General features: G+C 35.4%; 1 protein-coding gene across 5 annotated transcripts in view; it reads right to left on the reverse strand.

The window, feature by feature from the left end:
* The window catches only part of XRN1 (5'-3' exoribonuclease 1), a 107,562-nt gene that overhangs the window by 20,785 nt on the left and 61,186 nt on the right, over positions 1–25,591 (reverse strand). For all 5 annotated transcript variants that reach the window (XM_045791915.2, XM_045791914.2, XM_045791913.2 and 2 more), the window contains 10 exons: positions 24,175–24,290; positions 23,497–23,643; positions 19,083–19,172; positions 18,537–18,672; positions 15,437–15,493; positions 15,171–15,303; positions 12,986–13,055; positions 10,332–10,539; positions 9,024–9,119; positions 3,585–3,693 (listed from right to left, as the gene is read on the reverse strand). In XM_045791915.2, the coding sequence (XP_045647871.1) occupies positions 3,585–3,693; positions 9,024–9,119; positions 10,332–10,539; positions 12,986–13,055; positions 15,171–15,303; positions 15,437–15,493; positions 18,537–18,672; positions 19,083–19,172; positions 23,497–23,643; positions 24,175–24,290 (1,162 nt within the window). The remainder of the gene's footprint in view (positions 1–3,584; positions 3,694–9,023; positions 9,120–10,331; positions 10,540–12,985; positions 13,056–15,170; positions 15,304–15,436; positions 15,494–18,536; positions 18,673–19,082; positions 19,173–23,496; positions 23,644–24,174; positions 24,291–25,591) is intronic.

Raw genomic sequence — 25,591 nt, forward strand, 5'->3', positions numbered from 1 at the left:
TTTTTCATCATAGCACTTAACCATTGCTACATATTATGGAATTTATTGAATTGTTTTGTGGGTTTTTTTTTTTTTTTTTTTTTTGCCTGTTACCAGTTTCCACCTTAGAATGTAAATTCCATTACGCTGGAAAACCTGTCTGGTTCATGCTTATATCCCTAGCACCTAAAACACTACCTTGTACATATAGCTCAATAAATAGCTGAATAAATAAATGAATAACAAATTAGTCATATTTTGAACATAAAGAGCAATCTGCATCAATTTGGAAATATTTTGATCAAGGAAAGAGAAAAACTAACTGTAAGATGAAGATTCTCATCTCTCTATCTGCATTCCCTACTGTGCCTGAAACAGTAAACACTACTGAAGGACTGAGATAAGTAAAAATATATAAATTATGTAAGAGAATATTAACAAAATATACATATTTTTAATAAAAAATTGTAATATAGGTTAGAGTAATTTAATAGGCAAGGTTTACACACAAAAAAGTAACTGAATTACACTGAATAAAATTTATCTCAAAAAGTAGTGAGGGGACATCAGCAAAAATGTCAGAGTAAGGACCTTTAAAAATTCTGTCCTCCACAAAAGCAACAAGAAAATGGGCATAAATTACCCAAATCCAAATTTTTAGAGTTATGGAAATTAATCAAAGGCACGTAGCAATCTGCAGGGTATTTATTCAAGAAAAAAGACCAACTCTCCCAACAGTGAGCTTTATGGCTTAACTTGCCCTAGTCTTAATCGCTACTCTAGAACTCTAAGTAGCTTTGAAAAACAGCAGCCAGCATTTTTTTTTGGTGAAAACCAATAACCTGGCTGCCACCAGAGAGATCAGAATGAGGCTGAGTTCTTCCAAAATGTTATTCCCCACATTCTGTAAGGTCAGTATTACCATGATATCACAATCAAAGATATCACAAGAAAAGAAAATGACAAATCTTCTCTATAAATATAAATGCTAAAATAAAATCCTCAACAAAATACTAGCAAATCAAATCCTGTAGCATATAAAAAAGATTAAACACCAAGACCTGGTGGGATTTATTCCAAGAATGCAAGGTTGGTTCAACATATAAAAAACAGTCAACAGAATCTACCATATTAATTAAGCACAGAAACAGCCAAGAGAGGCAAAATCAACAATCTAAGAATAGAAAGGAACTTCCTCATCTTATTAATAAAGGGCATTTGCCAAAACCCACAGCTAACATTACACTTAATGCTGACAGATTGAAAGCTTACCCCTAAGATCAAGACAAGATAAGGGTGTTCACTCTTACTACTTCTATTCAACATTGTATTGGTGGTTTTAGCTACAGCAATTAGGCAAAAAACAAAAACAAAAACAAGAAATTATATAAAAAGAAGTAACACTATCTCTATTTGCCAAAGCCACAAAAAATTAGGGCTAATAAACAAGTTCAGCAAGGTAGCAGGATACAAGATCAATATACAAAAGTCAGCTTTATCTCTATAAACAGCACTGAACAATCCACCCCCAATCATCAATTAAGAAACAGTTCCACTGACAATAGGGGTATCTGGGAAGCTCAGTCAGTTAAGAGTCTGACCCTTGGTTTTGGCTCAGGTCATGATCTCAGGGTCATGGGATTAAGCCCCTCATTGGGCTCCATGCTCAGTGCAGAGTCTGCTAGAGATTCTCTCCTTCTTCCTCCCTTCTGCTCCCCTCCCCCCACTCTTTCTCTAAAAAAATAAAATCTTGGGGGAAAAAAAAAGGAAACAGTTCCACTGACAATAAGTAGCATTAAAAATAACAAGATATTAGGAATAATTTTTTTAAAAGATGTAAGACCTGTACATTGAAAACTACAAGACATCATTGAAGGAAATTAAAGAAGAGTTAAATAAATGGAAAGACATTTTACATTCATGGACAGGAAGACAATACTGTTAAGAAGACAATACTCTCTAAAATGATTTATAAATTCGATGCAATCTCTATAAAAATTCTAGCTGCCATTTTTGCAGAAATAGGTAAGGTGATCCTACACCTACAATTCATACAGAAATGCAAGAGATCAGAACAGATAAAACAACGTGGAAAAAGAAAAATAAAGCTGGAGGACTCAAAGTTCCCAATTTACAGAACTTATAACAAAGTTATGATAATTAAGAGAGTGTGTTCTTTGCATAAAGATGGCATATAGATCCGTGGAATAGAATTGAGGGGTCAGAAATAATGCCATACATCTATAGTCAAATAATTTATAACAAGGGTGCCAAGAAAATTCAATGGTGTGCCTGGGAAAAGAATACTCTTTCAGCAAATGGTGCTGAGACAACTGGATATCCACAAACAAAAGAATGAATATGGACCCTTACCTCATACCATATATAAAACACTCAGAAATGGAAAAAAGACCTAAATATAAGAGCTAAAACTACAAATCTCTTAGAAGAAAAGACAGATATAAATCTTGGTGACCTTAGATTACCAATGGTTTCTTAGATATGACACCTAAAGCACAAGTAATCAAAGAAAAAGTAGAAAAGATAAATTAGAATTGATCAAAATTAAAGATTTTTGTTCCCAGGACACTATAAAGTTAAAAAGACAACCCACAGAATAACAGCACATATTTGGAAATCAAATATCTGAATATGCACGTAGTATACAGAAGATGTAAAGGACTCACACAGCTCAAGGACATAAAGAAAAATAACTCAATTTTAAAATGAGCAAAGGACTTGAAGAGCCATTTCTCCAAAGAAGATACACAAACTGCAGACTGGCATATGAAAAGATGCCCAATGTTATTAGTCATTAATGAATCACAAATGAAAACCTCAAAGAGACTTCACTTTACACCTACTAGGGTTGCTATAATAAAAAAGATGGGCAATAACAAGAATTATGGAAGATGTGGAGAAATTGGACTCTCGTATATTGCTGGTGAGAAACACCAGTTAGAAAACAGTTTGGTAGTTCCATAAAAAGTTAAACAGAGTTAACACATGACTAATTCTACTCAATTGGATGTATACCCAAGAGAACTGCAAACATATGTTTAATCAAAAACTTCTACATGGATATTCACAGCAGCATTATTCATTATAGCCCCAAACAACCCAAATGTCCATCAATGGATGAATGGATAAACAAAATGTAGTATTCATAGAATGGACTATTATTCAGCCATAAAAAGGAGTGAAAAAAAAAAAAAAAGGAAGTACTAATACATACTACAACATGGACGAACCTTGTGTTCATTATGCTACATGAAAGAAGCCAGTCACAAAAAGCCACAAATTTTATGATTATATGAAATGTTCAGACAGGTCAGTCCATAGAGGCAGAAAGTAAATTAATGGTTGCCAGGGGCTGTAGGAATGACTGCTAATAGCTATGGTGTTTCTTTTTGGGGTGAAGAAAATATTCTAAAAATACATAGTGGCATAGGTTGTATGACTTTGTGAAAATACCAAAAAAAATCCCTGATTAAATACTTCAAAAAATGAATTTTATGGTATACAAAATTATAACTCAATAAAACTGTTAGAATTAAAAAAGGAAGCAGTTAGCATCATAAGTATATTTTTAACTTTAAACTTACATTTTCTGTGAGGCTCATGTTTTCTTTGCTGACATTTAACACTGTTGTCAGTAAAGCCAGATTTATGATGTTGAGTTACTTGACTTATTTCTTGAGGTAGAACTGCAACCTGAAAGTTAAAATTATAAATGATTTAAAAACAAACTCTTATAACTACTTTTCCTCAAAGTGATAAAGTATTTGGTTGTACAACTAAATAATAGGAGAGCTGACATTTGAGCTCTAACTCTAAAACCCACGTTCACAGCACCGTATCAGAAAATGTATGCCATTGGGCGCCTGGGTGGCACAGTGGTTAAGCGTCTGCCTTCGGCTCAGGGCGTGATCCTGGAGTTATGGGATCGAGCCCCACCTCAGGCTCCTCTGCTAGGAGCCTGCTTCTTCCTCTCCCACTCCCCCGCTTGTGTTCCCTCTCTCGCTGGCTGTCTCTATCTCTGTCAAATAAATAAATAAAATCTTTAAAAAAAAAAAAAAAGAAAATGTATGCCAGAAGTTTAATTAGAAAATATTCTAGTTTTGGGTATAGTTTTTTGGGTTGTTCTATTTGATATCTACATAAAGCTATTTATTATTTGCATTGTCATATTTTGCCAATAAAGAGTTAAATTTTTTAAAAAAGACTTTTTTTTTTTTTTTTTAAAGAGCAGTTTTAGGTTTACAACAAAATTAAGAGAAAGGTACTTTCTGTCTCCACATATGTATAGCATTCCCCATTATCAACATCCTCCACCAGAGTGGTACATTTATTACAACCAACGAACCAACACTGACACATCATTATTACTCAAAGGCCATAGTTTACATTGGGTTCACTCTTGCTGTTTGTACATTCTATGTGTTCAGACAAATGTATAATGACGTGTATCTACCATTATAGTATCATACAGATTATTTTCAGTGCCCTAAAAATCTTCTGTGCTCTGCCTATTGATCCTTTCCCCCTAATCCCTGGGGAACCACTGATCTGTTTACTGTCTCCATACTATTGCCTTTTCCAGAAGCTTGAATACTTTTTAAAAAATCATGTTGAATTGTCTAGAATGTGCTTATCAGATGAATACCAGGTTGCTTATTAATGCTTCACGGATTTAAGTGATATATGTGGTGGCTCATAATTCTTGGAATGTATAGGAGGAAATACAACATGACAGTGTTTAGCGGATATAAATAATGAAATAGCACCCAATAACAGGAGCAGCATGCAGAAGATTCTGAGGAAATATCAAGTGTTGAGTTCCATCTCAAGGCAATAGGCAGTAAAATGACTAGCAGAACTTGCTGGAGATCTAGGGGAGTTTTGGTAGAACACACCATTTTACCAGAGTTGGATATACTTTATATAAGAATTAGGCAGAATTAGATTACAGAAGGGGTAGATAGATATTAGTTTCAGGTGACGTTGAATTCCACTAGTACTGAACAGAGAGCCCTATTCATTCTATAATATTTGAATAACATTCTTTGGGTCGTCTGGGTGGCTCAGTTGGTTAAGAGCCTGCCTTCGGCTCAGGGCATGATCCCAGAGTGCCAGGATCAAGCCCCACATAGGGCTCCCTGTTCAAGGGGAGTCTGCTTCTCCCTCTGCCCCTCACCCCACTCTCGTGCTCTCTCTCTCTCTCCAGTAAATAAATAAAATCTTAAAAAAAAAAGTAACATTCTTTTAGGGCTGGAAAAGAGGCTGTCTAAGTCTAATGCCTTAATTTTGTACCTGAGGACACAGAGGCTCAAGGAAATTAGAGTTGCTCAATGAGTCACCAAATCTGATTTCCTGATTCTGAGTCTAGTATCAGATTTATCACACCACAGTGCCTCAGGGAATAAATGAAGTTCAAACCCAAAAGCTTTTATTAATTAGATATTTTGCCCAATTATGCCATTGGGGTAACACAGGTGAAAGGATCACCAAGAAAGATTGGGGGGGCGCCTGGGTGCACAGCGGTTAAGCGTCTGCCTTCGGCTCAGGGCGTGATCCTGGCGTTATGGGATCGAGCCCCACATCAGCCTCCTCCGCTATGAGCCTGCTTCTTCCTCTCCCACTCCCCCTGCTTGTGTTCCCTCTCTCGCTGGCTGTCTCTATCTCTGTCAAATAAATACATAAAATCTTTAAAAAAAAAAAGATTGGGAGAGATACATCAAACAGTACTATGTAAGAAGGACAAAAAGGAAAGAGATAAGAAGGAGGAAGCACAGCTAGGAGGTTAATCTAGGTTTAGGATGACAATCTAAGGCCCAGTTGTGGCAACTGGCAAGAAATAAAAAGATCTGGAATCTCATTACAAAAAAAAAAAAAAAAAACAGAGGGGGGAAAAGTAAAAAGTTTTTACTCCATGCTTTTCAGATTACATGCTTGGGGGAATGGTAGTGTTAGAAATAAGGATAAGAAGGATAAGAAGCTTTAGATGAGGTCAATTCTGAGGTGATGGTGGAGTGTCCATCTATACCTGTCTTCTAGAAAGTTGCAGCGCTTAGATTGATCCTGATTGAGACGTATGGATTGCACAGATTGAGTGGTTAAATTAGCAGCAGGGTAAGAGCCAATGTCACTAAACAATAAAACAAAAGGGGGAGGAAAAAAACAACTGTTGTTCAGTTTTTGGGAACAGTGCCCAGTGAATGGTTGGAAAAACAGAGGTTAAGAGAGAAGTTGAATAAAAAGCAAAAGGCAAGAGGGGTGTGAGGGTACTGTTTCCTTTTAATTAATTAATTAATTAATTATTTTAAGATTTTATTTATTTGACAGAGAGAGACACAGCAGAAGAGGGAACACAAGCAGGGGGAGTGGCAGAGGGAGAAGCAGGCTTCCCACTGAGCAGGGAGCCCAATGCGGGGCTCGATCCCAGGATCCCGGGATCATGACCTGAGCTGAAGGCAGACGCTTAACGACTAAGCCACCCAGGTGCCCTGGGTAATGTTTCCTTTTAGAGTATAACTCCTTGAAGAAATTGCCTATATTTGCTACCTCCAATTTTTCTTCTCCCCTTCTCTCTTAAATACACTCTTCTTGGTACTTCACTCTTACACACGCTACTGAAACTGCTGCTCTTGTCAAGATTCCCAATGACCTCAGGTGCAAAACTCTATGGTCAATTCTCAGTTTTCATTTTAACCGATCCATCGCCAGCATTTGACACAGTTGACTACTCTCTTTGACATCCATTCTTCACTTGGCATCTAGAACACCATGCTTTACTGTTTTTCTTCCTTTACAATGGCCACTATACATACATGCCCAAATTTCTCTCTCTAGCTTGGACATCCTCCATAACCAATAGAATCAATGTCCAACTCTAAATCTCTACTCAAATTTCTTTTTTTTTCTTTTTCTTTAAAGATTTTATTTATTTATTTGAGAGAGTAAGCAAGTGAGAGAGCATGACCAGGGGGAGGAGCAGAAGGAGAGGAGAAGAAGACTCCTCACTGAGCAGGGAGTCTGACGTGGGGCTCGATCCCTGAACTCCGGGATCATGACGTGAGCCAAAGGCAGACACTTAACCAACTGAGCCACCCCGGCACCCCTCTACTCAAATTTCTAACTCTGTATCTCCACTTAGATGTTTAATATACATCTCAAACTTACTTTGACCAAAACTGAACTCCAGATCTTACTCCACAAATCTACTTGACTTGCAGTCTTCCCCATTTTAGGTTAACAGCCACTCTATCCTTTTAGTTACTAAGACCTTATGAATCACACTCTTTTTTTTTTTTTTTTAAAGATTTATTTATTTATTAGACAGAGAGAGACAGCCAGCTAGAGAGGGAACACCTGATGTGGGGCTCGATCCCGGAACGCCTGGATCACGCCCTGAGCCGAAGGCAGACGCTTAACGACTGTACCACCCAGTTGCCCCATGAATCACACTCTTTAATCCATTTTTTTTCTCTCTTAATTCATCATTAGATGGCAATTCCTTCTAAATATGCCTAGAATTTGGTCACTTCTCTAGGTTCCTACTACTCTGGTCCAAGTCAATATCAACTCTATCTTGATAATTCCAGTACTCTCCTAACTCATCTGTTTCTATCCTGGCTCCCTTACATTCTATTCTTAAGATAACAGATAGAATGATCCTATTAAAATATAAATCAGATCACGCCATTCTGTTGCTCAAAACCCTTCACTGATTCCTCATCTCACTGAGTAAAAAACAGATCCTTATAATGACCCAGAAGGTCCTGCATGGTACCTAATTATAGTTCCTACAACTCAGCCTATTGATTCGAAATCATAATGGTCTTTTTTTCTCTTCCTTGAGTACACCTGGAATTGTCTTCCCAACAGGGTCTTTGAATATCTCTGGAATACCCTCCCCTCAGATATCTACATACTCTACTCCTTATTTCATTCAAATCTTTACTCAAATGTTACCTGATCATTCTATTTAAAACTGCAAAACTCTGCCTTCCCCTCCTGCCAACATTCTCTATCCTCCTTAGAAATTTTTCTCAAACTTTTGTATTACCATCTAATATATCATGTAATTTACTTATTTATTTATTGTCCTCTCCTCCCTAGAATACTAATTATTTGAGGGTCATCAAATTGTTTTGTTTATAGCTATATTCTCATTGCATAGAACAATGCACATGATAGGCACTCAATAAATACATGTTGAATATCAATTAATGAAATGAATGAATGATAATGAAGCATTCCAAAAAATGAATGGTTAGTGGTATCAAATAAATTAGAGAGGAAAAGAGGGTTTGAAACTCTGGCTATAGACTGCATTTAGGTAGAAAGAATTTATGGATGATCTAAGCAAAACTAAGCATATTGGCAGAAGAGACCTGTGTATTTTGTCACTCTCACTTTTTATATTTATTTTACCATCATTTCCTTTGCTATTTTCTTCTCTCCACTCTGAAAATGCCCCCATCACTGTAGGACATAGAATAAATGAGGCCTTCATGTTGCAGGCTACTGGTCTATAAGATTGAGAGAATATTCCTTCTTGACCTAAGCTGAGAAGATAGGTCAGTAACTGGCAAAAACTGTTGTAGGAATATATTCCTTACCTTTTTCCTTTTTTTGGTCTGAGTCTATTTTTTTAGCAGAATTTCCTTTTCCTTCTTAATCTCTATTAAGGAATGTGAATTTGCTCATTCCTATTTAAGACAACCAAGTGCCAGCATAAAGCTCCACATTCAAGTGGAAATTAGTAAGTTAGTAATAAGTATATTAAGGCCTTTGCCGAATTTAAAATATAGTTATGATGATTTTGCAAACAACTAAAATAAAATCCAAACTGATTTAAAAGAAAAATTATCTATATTCCCTCTCATGAGTTCAAAAGCTTTTATATATGGCTGAAGAGAACTATGAAAATTCATGATTAAAACTGTTATTTCTAGAGAAAACTAGTCATTGCATACCCACAAGAGAAAAGTAAATTTTGGTTTTTTAAATTAAATGTCTATCAAACAAGGTATACTAACCTTCTCTTGTAGAGTTGGCTGAAAGTGTTGAACCTTTCCAGATCCCTGTAAGGACTGCCAAATGTTGCAAAATTCATCATCATCTTTAGTAGGTACCTGGCAAAGCACAAAAATTTTTTTAAGAAACTGAAACATGAAAAAATAAAGATTTATATTAAAAATAAAAAAATTCATTAGTTATTTAGCAATAGACAGAATATTAAATTCCATTATCTGAAATCTCAGTTCTTTTTTCTGAAACTCAGTATAGTCATCATAAAAATATTCTACTGGAGTGAAAATGGTCTTCATCATATGTAATTGGTTTTGAATGGTTCTACTGAAAACTATTTAAAGCATAACAAATGCTATGGAAGATTAAACTAAATCAATTTCCCTACCAAGAGATTTCTTTTTAGTCTTCCAATGTACCGATATCTCATTCAAGCTAACACAAAAGTAATCTAACAGATTAAAGAATCAGCTATTACTTATGAGTAACTGATTTTGTGCAGATTAAAACTCTGAAAAAATATGCACCAAAATTTAATAGTGGTTACCTATGAAATTTGATTTTTGCTTCTCTTTCCTTTGCTATTATCTCCTTATCTGTGCTTTCTAATTAGTCTATAATGAACACATATTACTTGGATTAAAATGTGGTTAAGATATACAGACATGGAGTTAAACAAGGTTAAATGTCTCACAAAAACAATTCAATATTTGTCCCCAAAAGATAAAATAGAGGAAATCACCCATGAGTTGCAAGGGTAGGAACCTGAAAATGGCTTTTGATAAATATAATTCTCTCCTTTTTAACCTTTCCAATTCATATCATTTCATAGCAGATAGAATACAACATTTGAGTTATACAAATTTAGCTTGAAAAGTAAATATATCAAAAGAAAACGGACATTCTCCAGCTCATATTTAAAAATATATTTCTTCTTTAACTGTAATTTTATAACAGACATAGGATGCTATCAGTAGCATTCTTTTTTTTTTTTAAGATTCTTTTTACTTGGTAGAGAGCACGAGGTAGGGGGGCAGTGAGAGAGGGAAAATCAGACTCCCCACTGAGCAGGGATCCTGATGCAAGGCTGGATCCCAGGAACCTGGGATCATGACCTGAGCCGAAGGCAGATGCCTAACCAACTGAGCCACACAGGTGCCCCAGCAGCATTCTTTACTAGCCTATTTACGTAAAACAAATCTGAAATTGACTTGAACCAAAACTTTTTAAAAAACTAAGTCAAATTAGGTTTTACTTACAAAGTCTGCCTGAGATTTATAAGGTGGCAGAAAGAAAGAAAAGACTAAGAGCCTTACTTGAGTAGGTACAAAAAGTGATTGGGGGGAATGGTTCAAGCCTCCCAAATGCCCAGAAGAAATTGATGAATTTGAGCTATAGTGATTCACTGCTGGTTGTGGTTTCACAATGGCTGTCAACTTCTGATTTCCAGTTTCAGAGCGACTCCCATGAGTAAGATTCACCAAGGCACTTGTTGGCAGTCGATAACCTCTACCAGGTGAGCACCTAAAAATAAACAGTTATTTCAGAGGGAAATAATACTAAATGTGCTAGGGAGCAGAAGAATCAAATTATTTTTTGGTGGATAGTCAGCCCATAATCTGAATCAGTAAACATTACTTTTAAATTCAGTAGAGGAAACTGAAATCATAGAAAGAACTCCATTTATAAGATAACACATTTCTGAAAAGTTTCAGAATAGTCTACTCAGTGCTACCAAGTGGGGGAAACAACTGTTCTGGAGGTGTAGTTGTGTGCAAGGGATGTGTGTATATATATGTTAGTTTGCCCTCAGAAGGCTTGCAACATAATGGTTGAGTATAACTAAAAATTTATGAATTAAATATTAAGTTTCTTTTTAAAGAATTTTGTACAGTTTGGTTTATGAGACACCAGGAGCTACCCAAACGTGGAATCATTCTGAGTGCAGCTCTCCCTACACATTAGGACAAATCTTAACTTTGATTACATTTGTCTCCTAATCAACTGCTGAGTCCAGCCCTTTTCTATCCTCACCTTTCCATCTTAAAGTTACAGATCCAGGGAGGCTTAAAACACAAGTATTTGTGATTCCTTCCTTCCTTCCTGGCCTTGACAAAAATGTTAGATATTTTAAAAAGCCTTCTTTTGTCAAAAGTTTTTAACTCTATCATCCACTTTTTCTAAGAATATAATTTTTTTAATATTGTGAGATGATGGAGAAGTAGAATTCTTTTTTTTTTTTTAAAGATTTTTTATTTATTTATTCGACAGAGACAGAGACAGCCAGTGAGAGAGGGAACACAAGCAGGGGGAGTGGGAGAGGAAGAAGCAGGCTCACAGCGGAGGAACCCGATGTGGGGCTCGATCCCACAACGCTGGGATCATGCCCTGAGCCGAAGGCAGATGCCCAACCGCTGTGCCACCCAGGCGCCCCGAGAAGTAGAATTCTTTTATGACAAATCTTTATAAGATCTCTAGAAAATATTTTCATTAGAACTATGCTTAAAAATTCTGCATTATAGAAATTAATATACTGCAGACAGGTAATTTTTTTACACAGCTCTCTATCAGTCCAGAAATCCCTTGCCTCTACCTAGGAGTAAAAAAAGACACTGAGTAAAAAGTTAATCATCTTAAAAATGTATCTTCAAAGGTATTAGGCTAAGGTTATTGGTAACCAAACATTTTCATGAAAAATAAAATCAGATATGGGATCCAGACTGTTGCTGCATTTGAAGAACACAGACAGCAGAGTCTTTCAGTAACAGGCACATGTAAGTTGCAAAACAACAATAATAGCATTCTGAGAGTGATTATTTCGAAAACGACGGACAATTTTGATTTTATGCAAAGAGGCTAAACAAGAGTAATCAATTTTTTATTTAATTACTCAGTAATCAAAATAGAGAAGAAAAAGAAACTAAGCTAAATTCAGTTCAGTTTTCCAGCTAGTTTCTAGAAGGGAGAAAGAAAACCAGAAAGGACTTTATTTAATCCTCACAATAATCTAGTGAAATATGTATCTTCATTATAAATGAGGAAACTGAGGGTCAGAATGCTTTTAACTACCTACTCAAAGTAGCACAAAGGTTAAGTGACAGAACCCATTCCATGTGTCTTTCATTCTATCATAATCCTTTTTCTGTAACTTTAACTTTTCTATCAGTGCTGCCCCAAAATAAGTATATCTCACTAAGTTAAAAACAAAAAATTCAATCCTCTTGCCTTAAACCTGCTAACCTCTAGTTACCTTCTCTTTCCTTCATGGTCAAACTTCTCAAGGTCAGCTCGATTTCCTGCTTCCTCAAATCACCCCAGTGTGGCTGTGCACCCACAATTCCACTAAAATATAAATCTGTGATCATGTCACATCTCTGATTTTGATGACTTCACGTTGCTTTAAGGATAAAGACCGAGATACCAAAACCATTAGCATGTCTTCAAAGTTGGCTTACACGCTCCTGCACAGTGTGGTCCTCGCTTTTCTCTATTACTCTAATCTTACATAGTTGCTGAAGTTCAGACACACTTGCATTTTTTTTTTTTTGACTGAATAGATCCTTTGCTGCACATGCTATTTCCTCTTCTTGACCACTTGTCATTCTTCTTTCCCTCTTGCTCCAGTTAACTATTACTCAGTCTTCAGAAGTCCCATCTTAAATACCACTTGTCAAAGAAACCTTTCTAGAAGTCATACTCTTACAGAAACTGGAACTTCTTCTTCCCAGCACTTCTCACATTTTAATTAAATAATTAATATTATCAGTTACACAGTTATATTACCCACTAAAATGAAAGCTTTGTGAGACTAGAAAGCATGTCTATCTTATTCACTGTTACAACCCTAGTAGCATGTATGATGTCTTGCATATAACAGGGATTCAAACCGTGGACAAATCAACAAGTAATGTAAAGTCACCGGCCATGTGGACATATTTACAAAGTGTAATTATCATCAGGAAATACGAACCTTATTGTTAAACCTCCAGGAAATTCTTCATCAAATAATACTTCAAATAGTACATCGGCTTCTCTATTAGCTGTTAAATAAGAGAGATTAAAAAATCATATGATGAAAAATCAGCCTATAAGTTTTTGGCTTGTAAGAGGCATTATAGAAAATGGTGTAGGGGAATACAATGAACAAAAAGTAGATAAACTCATAGATTACCTTACTGGTATTAATTTAAAGTAAAATAATATTTTTTGGGGCGCCTGGGTGGCACAGCGGTTAAGCGTCTGCCTTCGGCTCAGGGCGTGATCCCGGCTTTATGGGATCGAGCCCCACATCAGCCTCCTCTGCTATGAGCCTGCTTCTTCCTCTCCTACTCCCCCTGCTTGTGTTCCCTCTCTCACTGGCTGTCTCTATCTCTGTCAAATAAATAAATAAAATCTTTAAAAAAAAATAATAAAGTAAAATAATATTTTAAATTAGATGCCGTGAGGATATTAATTATATTTTTCTCTGTGCTTTTGTCTATGTTGGAAATTATTTACAAAATTATTTATAATAAAAGAGTATTATTAATAAAAGAGGTAACTTTAGAGTTCACAGTTTAGAAGGTCTAACAGTAAGACAGATAAAAGACAATGACGATTTGAAAGCATGGCAGTTTACTTAATAAAGGAAATAGAATGGAGAGAACAGAAATATTATTAGATAGAATTGGCAGGAATTTGTGACCTGTGTAGATAAAAAGGATAGAGATGCCAAAGATGACACCAAGGTTCTGGCTGAGATGACTTGGTAGATTGTGGATGCAAAACTGAGATATGAGACACATGAGAAAGACAGTGCAATAAACTTAGAGATAGGAACAGAGAAGAACACATTTGGCAGACAGGCTGATGAGATCTATCTGGCAAGATTAAATTTACCCGAAACAAGGTAAAGTGAAATTATTTGAGTTCTAAGCCCAAATTAATAATACAGTCTATCACATTACTTCAGAATTGACCGACTGTACCCCCTTCCTTCTCCCCTCTTCTCCTCCCCTCCCTCGCTTCACCCCTGCCCCTCCCCCACCTTGATTTCGCTCCATCTTTCCCCCACACCTTTTCCACTTCATTGGTTCTGTTCCTCTAGAGAACCCTAATACAATATTTGATAATATCCTAGCCTGGGGTAGGAGTGGAGGGATGTCTATCCCCAATCCCCAGTCCTTCATTGCCCAGCTGAAACCAGGCCTGCAGAGCTCATCTATTCCCCAACATCCAGCTTATCTTTCAACCTGACACTTTTACCTGAAATCTAAATTCAAGAAAGTAAGGCTCAGTGAGAGGCAGGAGTTTTTCCTCTGAAGCCTTAAAGCTCAGCTTTTAGGTTCCCATTCCCTATCTGAGGGAGGGGTACTTCCTCAAAAGATTATTAATATTATAAAAGGTAAGAGGATTGTTCACTCCCTTCAGAGAAGCTGACTATGGAGATGAGGTCTCAGCTGAGCGCAGTAATGAAATATTCCCCTTTTTATTCCACTTCGTGGCAGACATGGTTAATCAATGACAGAGTTCTTCCCCACTCAGCATAGATACAGCTTCAAAATTCTCAAGACAAAATCCCAAGCAGTCACTATTACTGATAGGAATGATGAGAAGAAAGGAAACCTCTATGTTATCAGAGTCCTAAGGCCTTATCAAGACAACTTAACAAGAATACAATCTAATAAGCTCAGTATTTGAACAGCTGATGCAGGGGGTTGAGCAGATAGCAGCAAGAGGGTTATTTCATTATACCTATCTGGCCCTTACTAATCCTAGTCTGGACAATCAGACAAGGTTGAGTGCCTGAGACACGAAAGGACAGTGCTACCAACACCTGGACTCCTTGGCACTGGATTTGCTGCTTCAAGCTAGGCTGACTTTTTCTGGAATCTACACTGCAAAGCTGTTCACACCAGGCATCCCTTTGAAGCATATTTAGATCCTTACCTGCTTTTTCCCTTTTCCCTCCATTCTCTCATCTTTTTCTTTTTCTTTTTTTTAAATAAAAAATACATGACATAAAATTTACCATCTTAATTTTTAAGTGTATAGTACAACAGTGTTAACAATATGTACACACTGTTGCTTTCTGCTTAGATATAAGACGCAGAAATCTGTGTTTCACTTTACAATTATAGATACAGTTGAAGACACGCCAGGTATTGAGATATTACCCCCTTTAATTCCTATGATGGTGCCCCGAAGGCCAACTGGAACTGAAAAGTTCTCTCTCACATTTACCACACGGTCAAAGAGACGAAATTCTGCATCTCGATCAGGAATGACTCCATGTTGCTGTTCTAAAGGCTGAAGAGAAGAAAGCTTTAATTATTATTAACTCTAATTTGAAATAATTTTTCTATCACTATAACAAAAACATTTTGTTCCTTCTATACTTTCAAAATAAAAACAACTTTGAATTCTTTGATAGGAAACTTACTCTGTACAGCAAATGGGGCTTCACTGTCACTCGTACCTTCTTATTATTCTTTCTTTGCTGAAGAAAGAAAAAATTTTAAATATTTAAAAACATTAAATTATAAAATTATTGTTATTTGGCTTTACAATAAAAATATAAGATTATTACTATTCAGTTGGACATCATTATTATTCATTTTTAAAAGCCAAATGAAATGAGTAATTTAAAGAATATTTGAAGTTCTTCGGATATAGCAGGGAGGAATAATAAATTCTTACTTAAAAAAATTTTTTTTAAAGATTTTATTTATTTGTGAGAGAGAGAGAGAACACAAGCAATGGGGAGAGGGAGAGGAAGAAGAAGACTCCCTGCTGAGTGGGGAGCCTGAAGCAGGGCTTGATCCCAAGACCCCAAGATCATGACCAGAGCCAAAGGCAGATGCTTAATCAACTGAGCCACCCAGGCACCCCTTAAAATTTTTAAAAATTTTTTGTTGAAGTATAAGGCATAGAAAAATGCAAAATTGTATGCATATAGCCTGATGAATTTTTATAGTATGAGTGATCTATTTATAACCATACTGAGTTCAAGAAAGAGAACATTACTAAGCACAACATAAGAACTCCTGTATTCCTTCCCAGTTATTACCTTCCCTAAAGTAACCTTACTGCTAACAAAAGATTAGATTTATCTGTTTAGAACTTTATGTAAATGCTATCCTATTCAAATGCTTTTTACTCTAAAAAAATTATATATGATGGTCAATGATGACCTATATTAAAGGGAAAAAAAAGTATAAAGTACTGATCTATGACAACACTGTGGATTTTATGGCTACTTATAAAAATTAAGGTGGTACTGATTTAACAAAGCCCTTGCTTTTGTAATCTATTACGAAATTGAGTTTAATGTTTAATTTTTTGATCATCTAACAAATGCTGGAAGAAGAATTCTGTCCCATCTTCACTGCTTGTTAATTTTGTGAACTCACACTCAACTTAAACATCAGCCTCCTTCTACTGTAAAACAGAAATAACATTACCTGTTCTACCTAATAAAACCATGAGAATAGTTTATATCCACTGCAATCCATAACTACCATTCACATTAAATATTTTTTAAGTGAATTCTTACCAACTAAGAAAAATGGCAACAGTTTACTTATTTTGCAGCCACCTATCTTTAGAACATACCTTACGGAAATAAGTACAAAAGGGCATAAAACAACTCCAAGCTACAGAGACTATACATTATAGAGTTCATGTATATATATTGCAAAATGCTCAAGCCTTTAAACAGATCATATTATCTTTTATTATAAAGGCATTTCATTTATTCTTTCAACAAATCTTTACTGAGTTCCATTTATGTGCCAGGTATTGATCTAGGTGCTAAGGATAAAACAGTGACCTGTTTCTTTACTCTACTTAGGGAGACATACAAGCAAAAAAATATTTGATGGTAAAAAGCATAGAGAAAAAATAAAGCAGGTAAGGGGGATCAGCGGTGTGGAGAGAGATTGCAATTTTAAATAGAATGAATAGTGAAGGCAGTACTGACAGGATATCTATGCTTTCAGCCCACAGTTGACTAGGAATAATAGGGTACAACTGGTGCCCCTGATAACAGCAAGAAGAAGAAAAAATAAATATAAAGTAATTTTAAAAAGCAGATCCCAAACTTGTGCCTGGAGTACTGTATATGAAAAAAACAACCCATATGCTTTAATATATCTCTAGGCATTAGTACATTATAGCACTGATTAGAGGACATGGCAATCAAACCTGATTTATTAAGCAAATTAATAAACCAAGGAATTTTCACAGTATGCTCTAATCCACAGCTATGAAATGAAAAGTTCTGGGGTCTGGCTATTCAAAATGTGATCATCTGGGAGCTTGTTAGAAATGGAAAATCTCAAGCATAAAATAAAATTTGGGGGCTTAGAGTAATAAACCTTTATTAAGTGGAAAACTCATTTCAAAAACAATGCTATACAAATGGATTTTACTCTAGGTTGAAAGACAAAGAGAAATGCAGGTTAAAAAAAATGAAATGCAGGTTTCTCTCTGAGTATCAATGACCTTTCAAAAAATCAAACTCTTGGCTCTAAGCCTTATATTTTTTCCTAAAGAGAAAAAGAGTCATCCAGTAATAATTTTCCAGACTGTCTTCACAGCTCTTGAATGTGATAAGAGAAATCAAATAATAATAGTCAAGCATTGTTAGGCATTAAAAACAGGCACTATTAGAAGGAGTTTACATATTTACCTTAGTTAATCCTTTTGATGACCCTATGAAGTAGGTACTATTTTATTCTCATTTTACCACTGAGGAAATAGAGGCATGGAAAGTAAGTGTCTTAAGTACGTTGCCTAAGGTTAAGAGCATTCAAAGAGAAATGGGGGAAAATGGCTTCAGAGCCCATTTCTTAACTTAATCTGCTATTAGATTGCTATGTTAGCAAAGCAACATCATTTTAATAAAAAGGCAAAAGTGTGGAAAATAAAATCAACAGTTAAAAAAGGGAACATAATCAATCCATTTTCCGTTATGTCAAGACAGAGGATCAAAGTAAGTAAAATAGTTAAGCCTACACAGAAGATTATTGCTTTTTAAAATCAAGACATAAAAAAACAGGAAAGATTAAACAGAAGTTCAAAAATACTGAATATGTTTGTGGGTGGGAAAGTACATTTTAGAAGGGATTCTGTACAAGTGAATTAAACACAATGTTTATGGTTCTATAAAAAGAACTATGTCTTTAAAGAACTTAGAATAGGAAGGAAGAACGGATTAACCTTATTTCTAATCACAAACTTTGTATTTTGGCTAGAATTACGGAATATTAATTCCTAAAATTAGAAACACCATTAGGACATAAAATTTAAATGTTACAGCTTTTATATATTAAAGCGCATTTCTTTTTGTTCAGATAAACTCATAAATGGCCACTGGAAATGGCTGGAACATTTTTTTAAACTACAGCATTACCTGACATAAATTAGAATCACTAGTTATGTTTTATTTGGTTGAAACAAAAATAAATTATTTGTAGAACGATATACAGTCCATTTAACTTCAAATCTCATCAATCACCTTGGTTATTGAAAATTAGTACCTTGCACTTTTCGACTTCTTCCTCAATTTTCTCAACAATAGCTGCATCCAGAATTTGTAAATCACAAGAAGAACGAGACAAGGTACTGACAGGATGTCCCTTTAGCCAAGTAATAATTTCTTGAACTTTCTCAGCACTACATTAAAAACAGTAATTTTTTTCACAATGATTAAAACTTTCTGAGGGTTTATATAAAAGGCCTAATATAAATTTTCTGAGGGCCGTAAATTACAAAAGACATCAAATACATAATAATTAATCACTAAACTTAACTGGGACTAGTTATAAATCTAATATTAACATGGACATATAACTTCTCAGTAATTAAAAACCCCCCACAAAATTATATAAAAGTACTTTAAATAAAAGTACTTTACTGATATAAGTGAAATGAATTATATGAAGATCTTAAAGCAAATATATATATACATATTTGAAGCTCTACCCACAAAAGTAATATAGATTCTTGATAAATTAGCTACTGTACCCTTCACTGGAACCACTAAGCTGAACTATGAGCCAATAAATACCACAAATTTTGCTTACCCATTCTCATTTTCTCCAGGCCAAATGTCATCTTCATAGAATACATCCTCCTGGCTGTTTTTGGCTATATAACTAAATAGTTCTGGAGCTCTAGCCAAACAAACAAAAATACTGCTTAGAAAATATATATGGTTAACTTCACATAAACTTTCTATCACATAATTTTGGATCCCAAGGGGACATGTAAAACATACTGAGGACTGATTGTTACTTACAGAGTATTAATAAGGGATAGAGACTAAATGATTTGAAAGTATTCACAGGCCCTCAAAAAACTCTCAGTAGCTGAGGGAGAAATGATTCAATTCATAAACTGTAATAAACTTTAATTACTTATAAATTTCAATTACTGACTCTACTCTCAGATCATGATAGGTGATAAATGGACAAAAATAGTAACTACATGTTCATTTTCCAATTTTCATAACAAAGCTGGAGCATCCCACAATAAAGAAAATTAAAATACACTAAAATTTTCTTCTGCTATTCCTCAAAACTCCACTACTTCCTGAATAGTGCAGGACTTTTAAGTACACATAGCAGATTGAACATATGTGCTTAATTTTTGCTCACTTCCAAACCTACTAAATAAAGAGTAAAGTATAAAATAGGGCATAGACCCAGAAAGGCATGAAAAGAGAAGTGGGGAGTCTGATAGCATATATGAGTTCCTAACAAAATTTTAGAAACTGGATGGGTAAGTATCAACTGGTTTGAAAGATAGGAAAAAGCTGCACCCTAAGCAACCAGGGTGGGAAGTCAACAAGCAAGATGATTTAAACTGTGCAAGTCTGCAAAAGCTCAGGAATTATGGACTCCAGGTATATTTTAATGCCATAGTATGGGTAGGGTGAAGTTTACTAGGCTTTTAGTTGAAAATTTTGTATCATAAGCAGTTGGATGATCATGGGCTTACTCACCTTCAGCCCAGCATAAGACCTGTCTGTAGTTTGTCTTTTGGAGAGGTTGAACAGGGGATGCTTTAGCTGTAGGTATACAAGGTACAGGGAGATGGGTGTGCAGGACATGAGGAGATGATAGGGAATTAATGAAAGTATAACTACTATATAATGTGTTGCTAGGAAGCAGGCTAGGAAGTGTAACTTCTTTAGGAAGCACACTCTTGAAATGAAAGTAAGCAAGAAGAAAGTTTGTCAGAGAGCTCTTGTGGAATCAACACATGTAGAAGGGAAGGAAAAAAGGAAGGAAGCAGAATTGGGCAGGGAGAAGGTGGGCTGTGATCCACTGTTAATGAACTCCTTGGTCAGTCCCACAGAGATCTCAAACTAGGATGGCCCTTCAGACCTATCCAGAACTAGGGCGATCAGGTCAGCTGGGTCTTTCACACCTCCTTGTAGATCAGGTGTTGGATCTGTGGCTGTTGTGGGAAGGGGACATAACTTTAGGTGAGGCAGTTCTCGTCTGCAAGGCAATTCCTGAAGAGAGCTCACAGCTGAGGGCTGTCAGACAACAGCATTTTAGCTGCCATAGAAATAAGTCCTTTAAAGGGAGGTTTGGAGGGCATTTCATAGTATCCAATAACAAGATCCCTTTTCCCTGGTTAATATCCAAAACACTGGAAGTCAGTTTTGTTCCTCACATCTGTCCTCCAAGGAAAAGACTAGAGGATACCTCTCTAGGAAAACTAGTAAGCCCGAGAGAAAATAAACACATATAGGTAGTAATATTTGGAGGTCCTCTGCAGAAGTAGCAAAGTTCCACGTGACAAGCACACTAAATTTCCAATCAGCTTTTTAGTGCCTCATTCTTACCACCAAAAACAAGTAAAAAAAAAAATCTTTAATATGAAAGGTGAAATAAAAAACGAGCAATTTGAAGAAAACAGAAAACATAGAGAATAAAAGAAAAACGAGAACTACCATCTTCAGAGAAAAAGACACTATAAAAAAGGAATGTCAGAGAATAAGGACACACTTTTAGAAATTAAAAATGATTAAATCAAATAAAAATAAAAATGCTATAAGTTGAAGACGTCTCCCACAGAGTAGGACAGAAGTATACAATATAGAAAATGGGTGAGAAGAGATAACAAACTTAAGAGGATTAATCCAGAGGTCTATCATCTAACAGAAGTCTCAGAAAGAACAGAAAAAAAGGAGAGGAGGAAATTATCAAAGAAATAATACAAGAAATTTTCTCAGAATGGAAGGGCATCAGTTAAGTGTGAAAGGACTCAACACCTAAGCAAAGAAAGAAGACCCATACCAAGGCACACATCATCACATTATTAAAACAGCACTGGTAAAGAGAAGATACTGAGAAGATTTCAGAACACGAAAACATCACATGCAAAGATTCAGAATCACAATGGCATAGGACTTCTCACCAGCAAAGGAAACAAAAAGGGAAGAGAGCAGTACTTTTCAAATTCTGAGGTAAAATAATCTCCAATCTAGGGTTCTACACCCAGGCCAGCTATCAATCAAGTCTGGTTAAGGAAGACTAAAGACATTTCCAGACACACAAGCTCTCTCAGGAAGCTACTGGATTAAGTGCTCCATCAAACTGGAGACATAAACCAGAAAAAGTAAGGTATGAAAGTCAGGAAATAAAGAAATCCTACAAAGCAGAATGGTGAAGGGAATTCCTAGGATGATAGTAGAGAGGAACTCTAGAATGAGAGCTGTGTGATAGCCCTAGAAAACAATTAGCTTACACTGAAGCAGGAGGATAGAAGGTTTCAAGTAGGAAGTCTAGAAGAAGAAAACGGAACTGAGAGATCTCCTGATCTGTCTGACCATATGAAGACTTCCAGCTATAACAAAGAATTTAGGGCTGAATTAGTTATGTGAATATAGACAATAAGCAAATGACTAAACAAGATGGGGAAAACAAAAATGTGTACAAGAAAGGAAATGCAACTATAATACTCTACAAGGTCCACCTGTGACCACTTACATTATCTTAATCAAGTAAACCTTAAATACAGATTTAATACAACTATAATGAAAGGGGAAATGTGTATACACACACACACACACACACACACACACACACACACACAAACACACGTGTGGAGGGAGGTGAGGAAGTAGAAAGGGGATGTAGTAGAAGAGAGCTAAAGCTTCATCTTTCATGGTTCGAAACCAATGCATATGTCAAGTTGAAAAATCATGAAAAAGTAGGGCAAATACAACATTTTAAAGAAATATGGAAGTGAACAGAAGAAATAAATTTTCAGATGTAATATAGGAGTTGAATTGGGTTCCTTCCCAAAAAAGACAGATTAAGTCCCACTCCTACTACCTTCAGAATGTGACTTTATTTGAAAATAAGGTTATTACTGAGGTTATAAAATAAAAACAGGCCTTTAGGGTGGGCCCTAATTTAACATGACTGTGTCTTTATGAAAAGAGGAAATTTGGACACAGAGACAGAGGAAAGATAATGTGAAGATGAACAGGGAGAACACATGTGAAGATGGAGGACTGGAGTAATGCATCTACAAAGTTAAGAACAAATGTGTGAGGCTACAAAAAGCTAGCAAAGACGCATGGAATGGTTCCTTTCCTACAATCCTCATAGGAAGCATGGTCCTACCAAACACCTTAGATTTGGGTTTTGGACTTCTGGTCTCCAGAATTGTGAGACAATAAATTTCTGTTGTTTTAAATCATCCAGTTTGTGCTACTTTGTTACGACAGCCCTAGTAAACTAAGAGGATCCTCAAATACAAGGTTAGAAACCAGCAGGACCAAGGAATTCACAACCAATGTGAATGAGAAGTAAACGTTTTCCCTATAAATCTTTGTCACTGAGTAACTCAGTTAATCTCAATACACAGTTTTCTCATTTTTATAATGAGGAGCTGAGATTTATTGATTTCTTAGCCCATTTCAGGATAAAATTCAATAATTTTAGGACAGTAATCTATTATCTGGTTGGAGTTTTAAGACTCAGAAAATCCACTGTGCGAAGAGTTGTTTTGTTTATCCACACCAATCCTCTTACTACTAACACAGACATGCAAAGTAGTGAATAATTTACGACAGCAAGTTAAGGAAAATTTTCATTAAAAGGAGGCCAAGGAGCACCTGGCTGGCTTAGTTGGCGGAAAGTGCAACTCTTGATCTCAGGGTTGTAGGCTCGAGCCCCACGTTGGGTATAGAAATTACTTAAAAAAAAAAAAAAAAAAAACTCAAAAAAAATTTAAAAATTAAATAAAAGAGGCCAGTTCTCATCATCTTTTCTCATTTTAAATAATATACAGTATTTTTCTATTTTCTTTTAGCTAATAGTTATGATGTTCCATGACACAAAATTAAGTTTCTATGTAATATGTCACATTTTACCAAAGGAAATATTTTTCATCTAAAACTGGTATCAGCAAAGCAAAATAGTTACTACAGTCCTACATTTTTGGATGTTTAGTAGGATCTTGTTAGGCACTTACCTCTCTAAGTACTCTGCAAGAAGTTGTTCTGCTGCAGATGAATACATCCACTCACTTCCAACTTTCTTAGTATATCCGGGTACCTCTTCATTTTTTTTGTTGAATTTGAGATTCAAACCCACATTTGCTTTATGGTCTCCATGAGGGCTGAATTTAAATCACACACACACACACACACACACACACACACACACACACACACACATTTTAAAATTTTCTTCAAAGAATACAAAGGTTTGCTTTCAATTCTTAGAAAAACTTAGTTCTGATTGTTCTTCTATAGTTTTCATGGTTATTTCCAAAGTAGCAGTAATTGAAAGACTAGAGGAAAGGCTTCAAAACCCAAGTTAACAAACCATATAAATAGATTATGTAACTAGAGAAGAGAATGAAATAAGAAAATGCAGGGAAATATATTATTGAGATTCACACACACCTTCTGATACCTTTTTTCAAGGTTCAATTTGTTATCTGCTAAAAATAAGAACTGTCTTTCCAAACACCTAAAACATGTGCCATTTAGATGAAAGATCACCATCAGAGGAATTTATGCATAATTTTTAAAGAAAATTCAGAGCAATTAATAAAAGAAAATAAATACCAAAATATTAACCAGTTTATCTTTATCATTTAATTTTTTTCTGCCACTTTAAGTAAATTTCTCTAACATAAACTTACTTTCTCCTAGATCCTCTTCCAATAAAAATACTTCCTGTAAACCTTGAAACAAGGTATCCACTCACTCCAAGGCGACTGGCCAACACATATCCTGGGTTGTACTTTATAGAATATTTCTTTAAATATAAAAACAAAAAGGTCAATTATGGAAACACAAAGCATCAAATGTTATTTCTTTACCTTTAAAATCTGGAGATAATCAAGACATCACTAACCATTGGAATGTGGCAATATAAGGATTCTCAAAAGTAAGTGATCCATTTCCCCTTTTTTTTTTTGAAAGGATCTGTAGGCAGAATTTTTCTGCTCCTCTCTCTCCTTAAAGGACAGAATTCCCAAGGATGGATGAAAGGGGGAGGAAATACACAATTCGTGAAACTGTCTCAAGAAATAAAGTCTATTGTAAGTCTAAATGGCAAACTCTGCAGGCAAGAACTATTTTTTAACATTAATTTTCATATTCCAAGTAGGGACTAGTAAAGTACCTGGGACATAATGAGGCCTTGATGATTATTACATTGAACTAAAACATGAGTATGTCATCAAAAGTTGCTACTGAGCAAAATTAAAAATGTTCTTCATATATGAATATAAGTAATATTCATTTCCCCTAATATTTACTATCATATGAAAGTAAGAAGTATGTATAGGCTTATAGCTAATACAGTCAAAGAAATATAACCTTAATTTGTGTACTTAAGGGAAGAAACTATAAGGATTAAAAAAAAGTATCAGAGCATATAATTTTTAACCAGGAAGCAAATTACAAATCCAATACCAAAATAAGCTACAATATAATCCTAACATAATGTACATAATAATAACACATACTTATTTTATATGGATTTCATATACTATATTCATATGAATGTGTATAAATATAACAAATATACATTTACATGAATTATATGCATATTTTATATGTCTAAAATAACCCCCAAATGGATAAATTTTTTTAGCTGCATGTAATATATAAATTCATTATTAAAATATGTTAATATCCTAGTAAAGAATGCAGTATAGTTATTCCATCAAGAGCATTATTAGATTTAGAAATAATACAGACAAATCATATATGCTTTCCAGAATACGAAGAATTAAGGTAGTAGTTTTCTATCATAGGTAGTCCCACTTATTTTTTTTTAAAGATTTTATTTATTTATTTGACAGAAAGAGAGAGAGACAGCCAGCGAGAGAGGGAACACAAGCAGGGGAAGTGGGAGAGGAAGAAGCAGGCTCCCAGCAGAGGAGCCTGATGCGGGGCTCAATCCCAGGACCCTGGGATCACGCCCTGAGCTGAAGGCAGACACTTAACGACTGAGCCACCCAGGCTCCCCTCACTTATTTTTCTAATAAGTATCTGGAAATGTATAGGGGGACATCATTCAGTTATTGGCATGGGCTACTAACATTTAGT

The sequence above is a fragment of the Ursus americanus genome, chromosome 20 (genome assembly GCF_024610735.1).
Source record: "Ursus americanus isolate L20-20 chromosome 20, mUrsAme1.1.p, whole genome shotgun sequence".
Lineage (NCBI taxonomy): Eukaryota > Metazoa > Chordata > Mammalia > Carnivora > Ursidae > Ursus > Ursus americanus.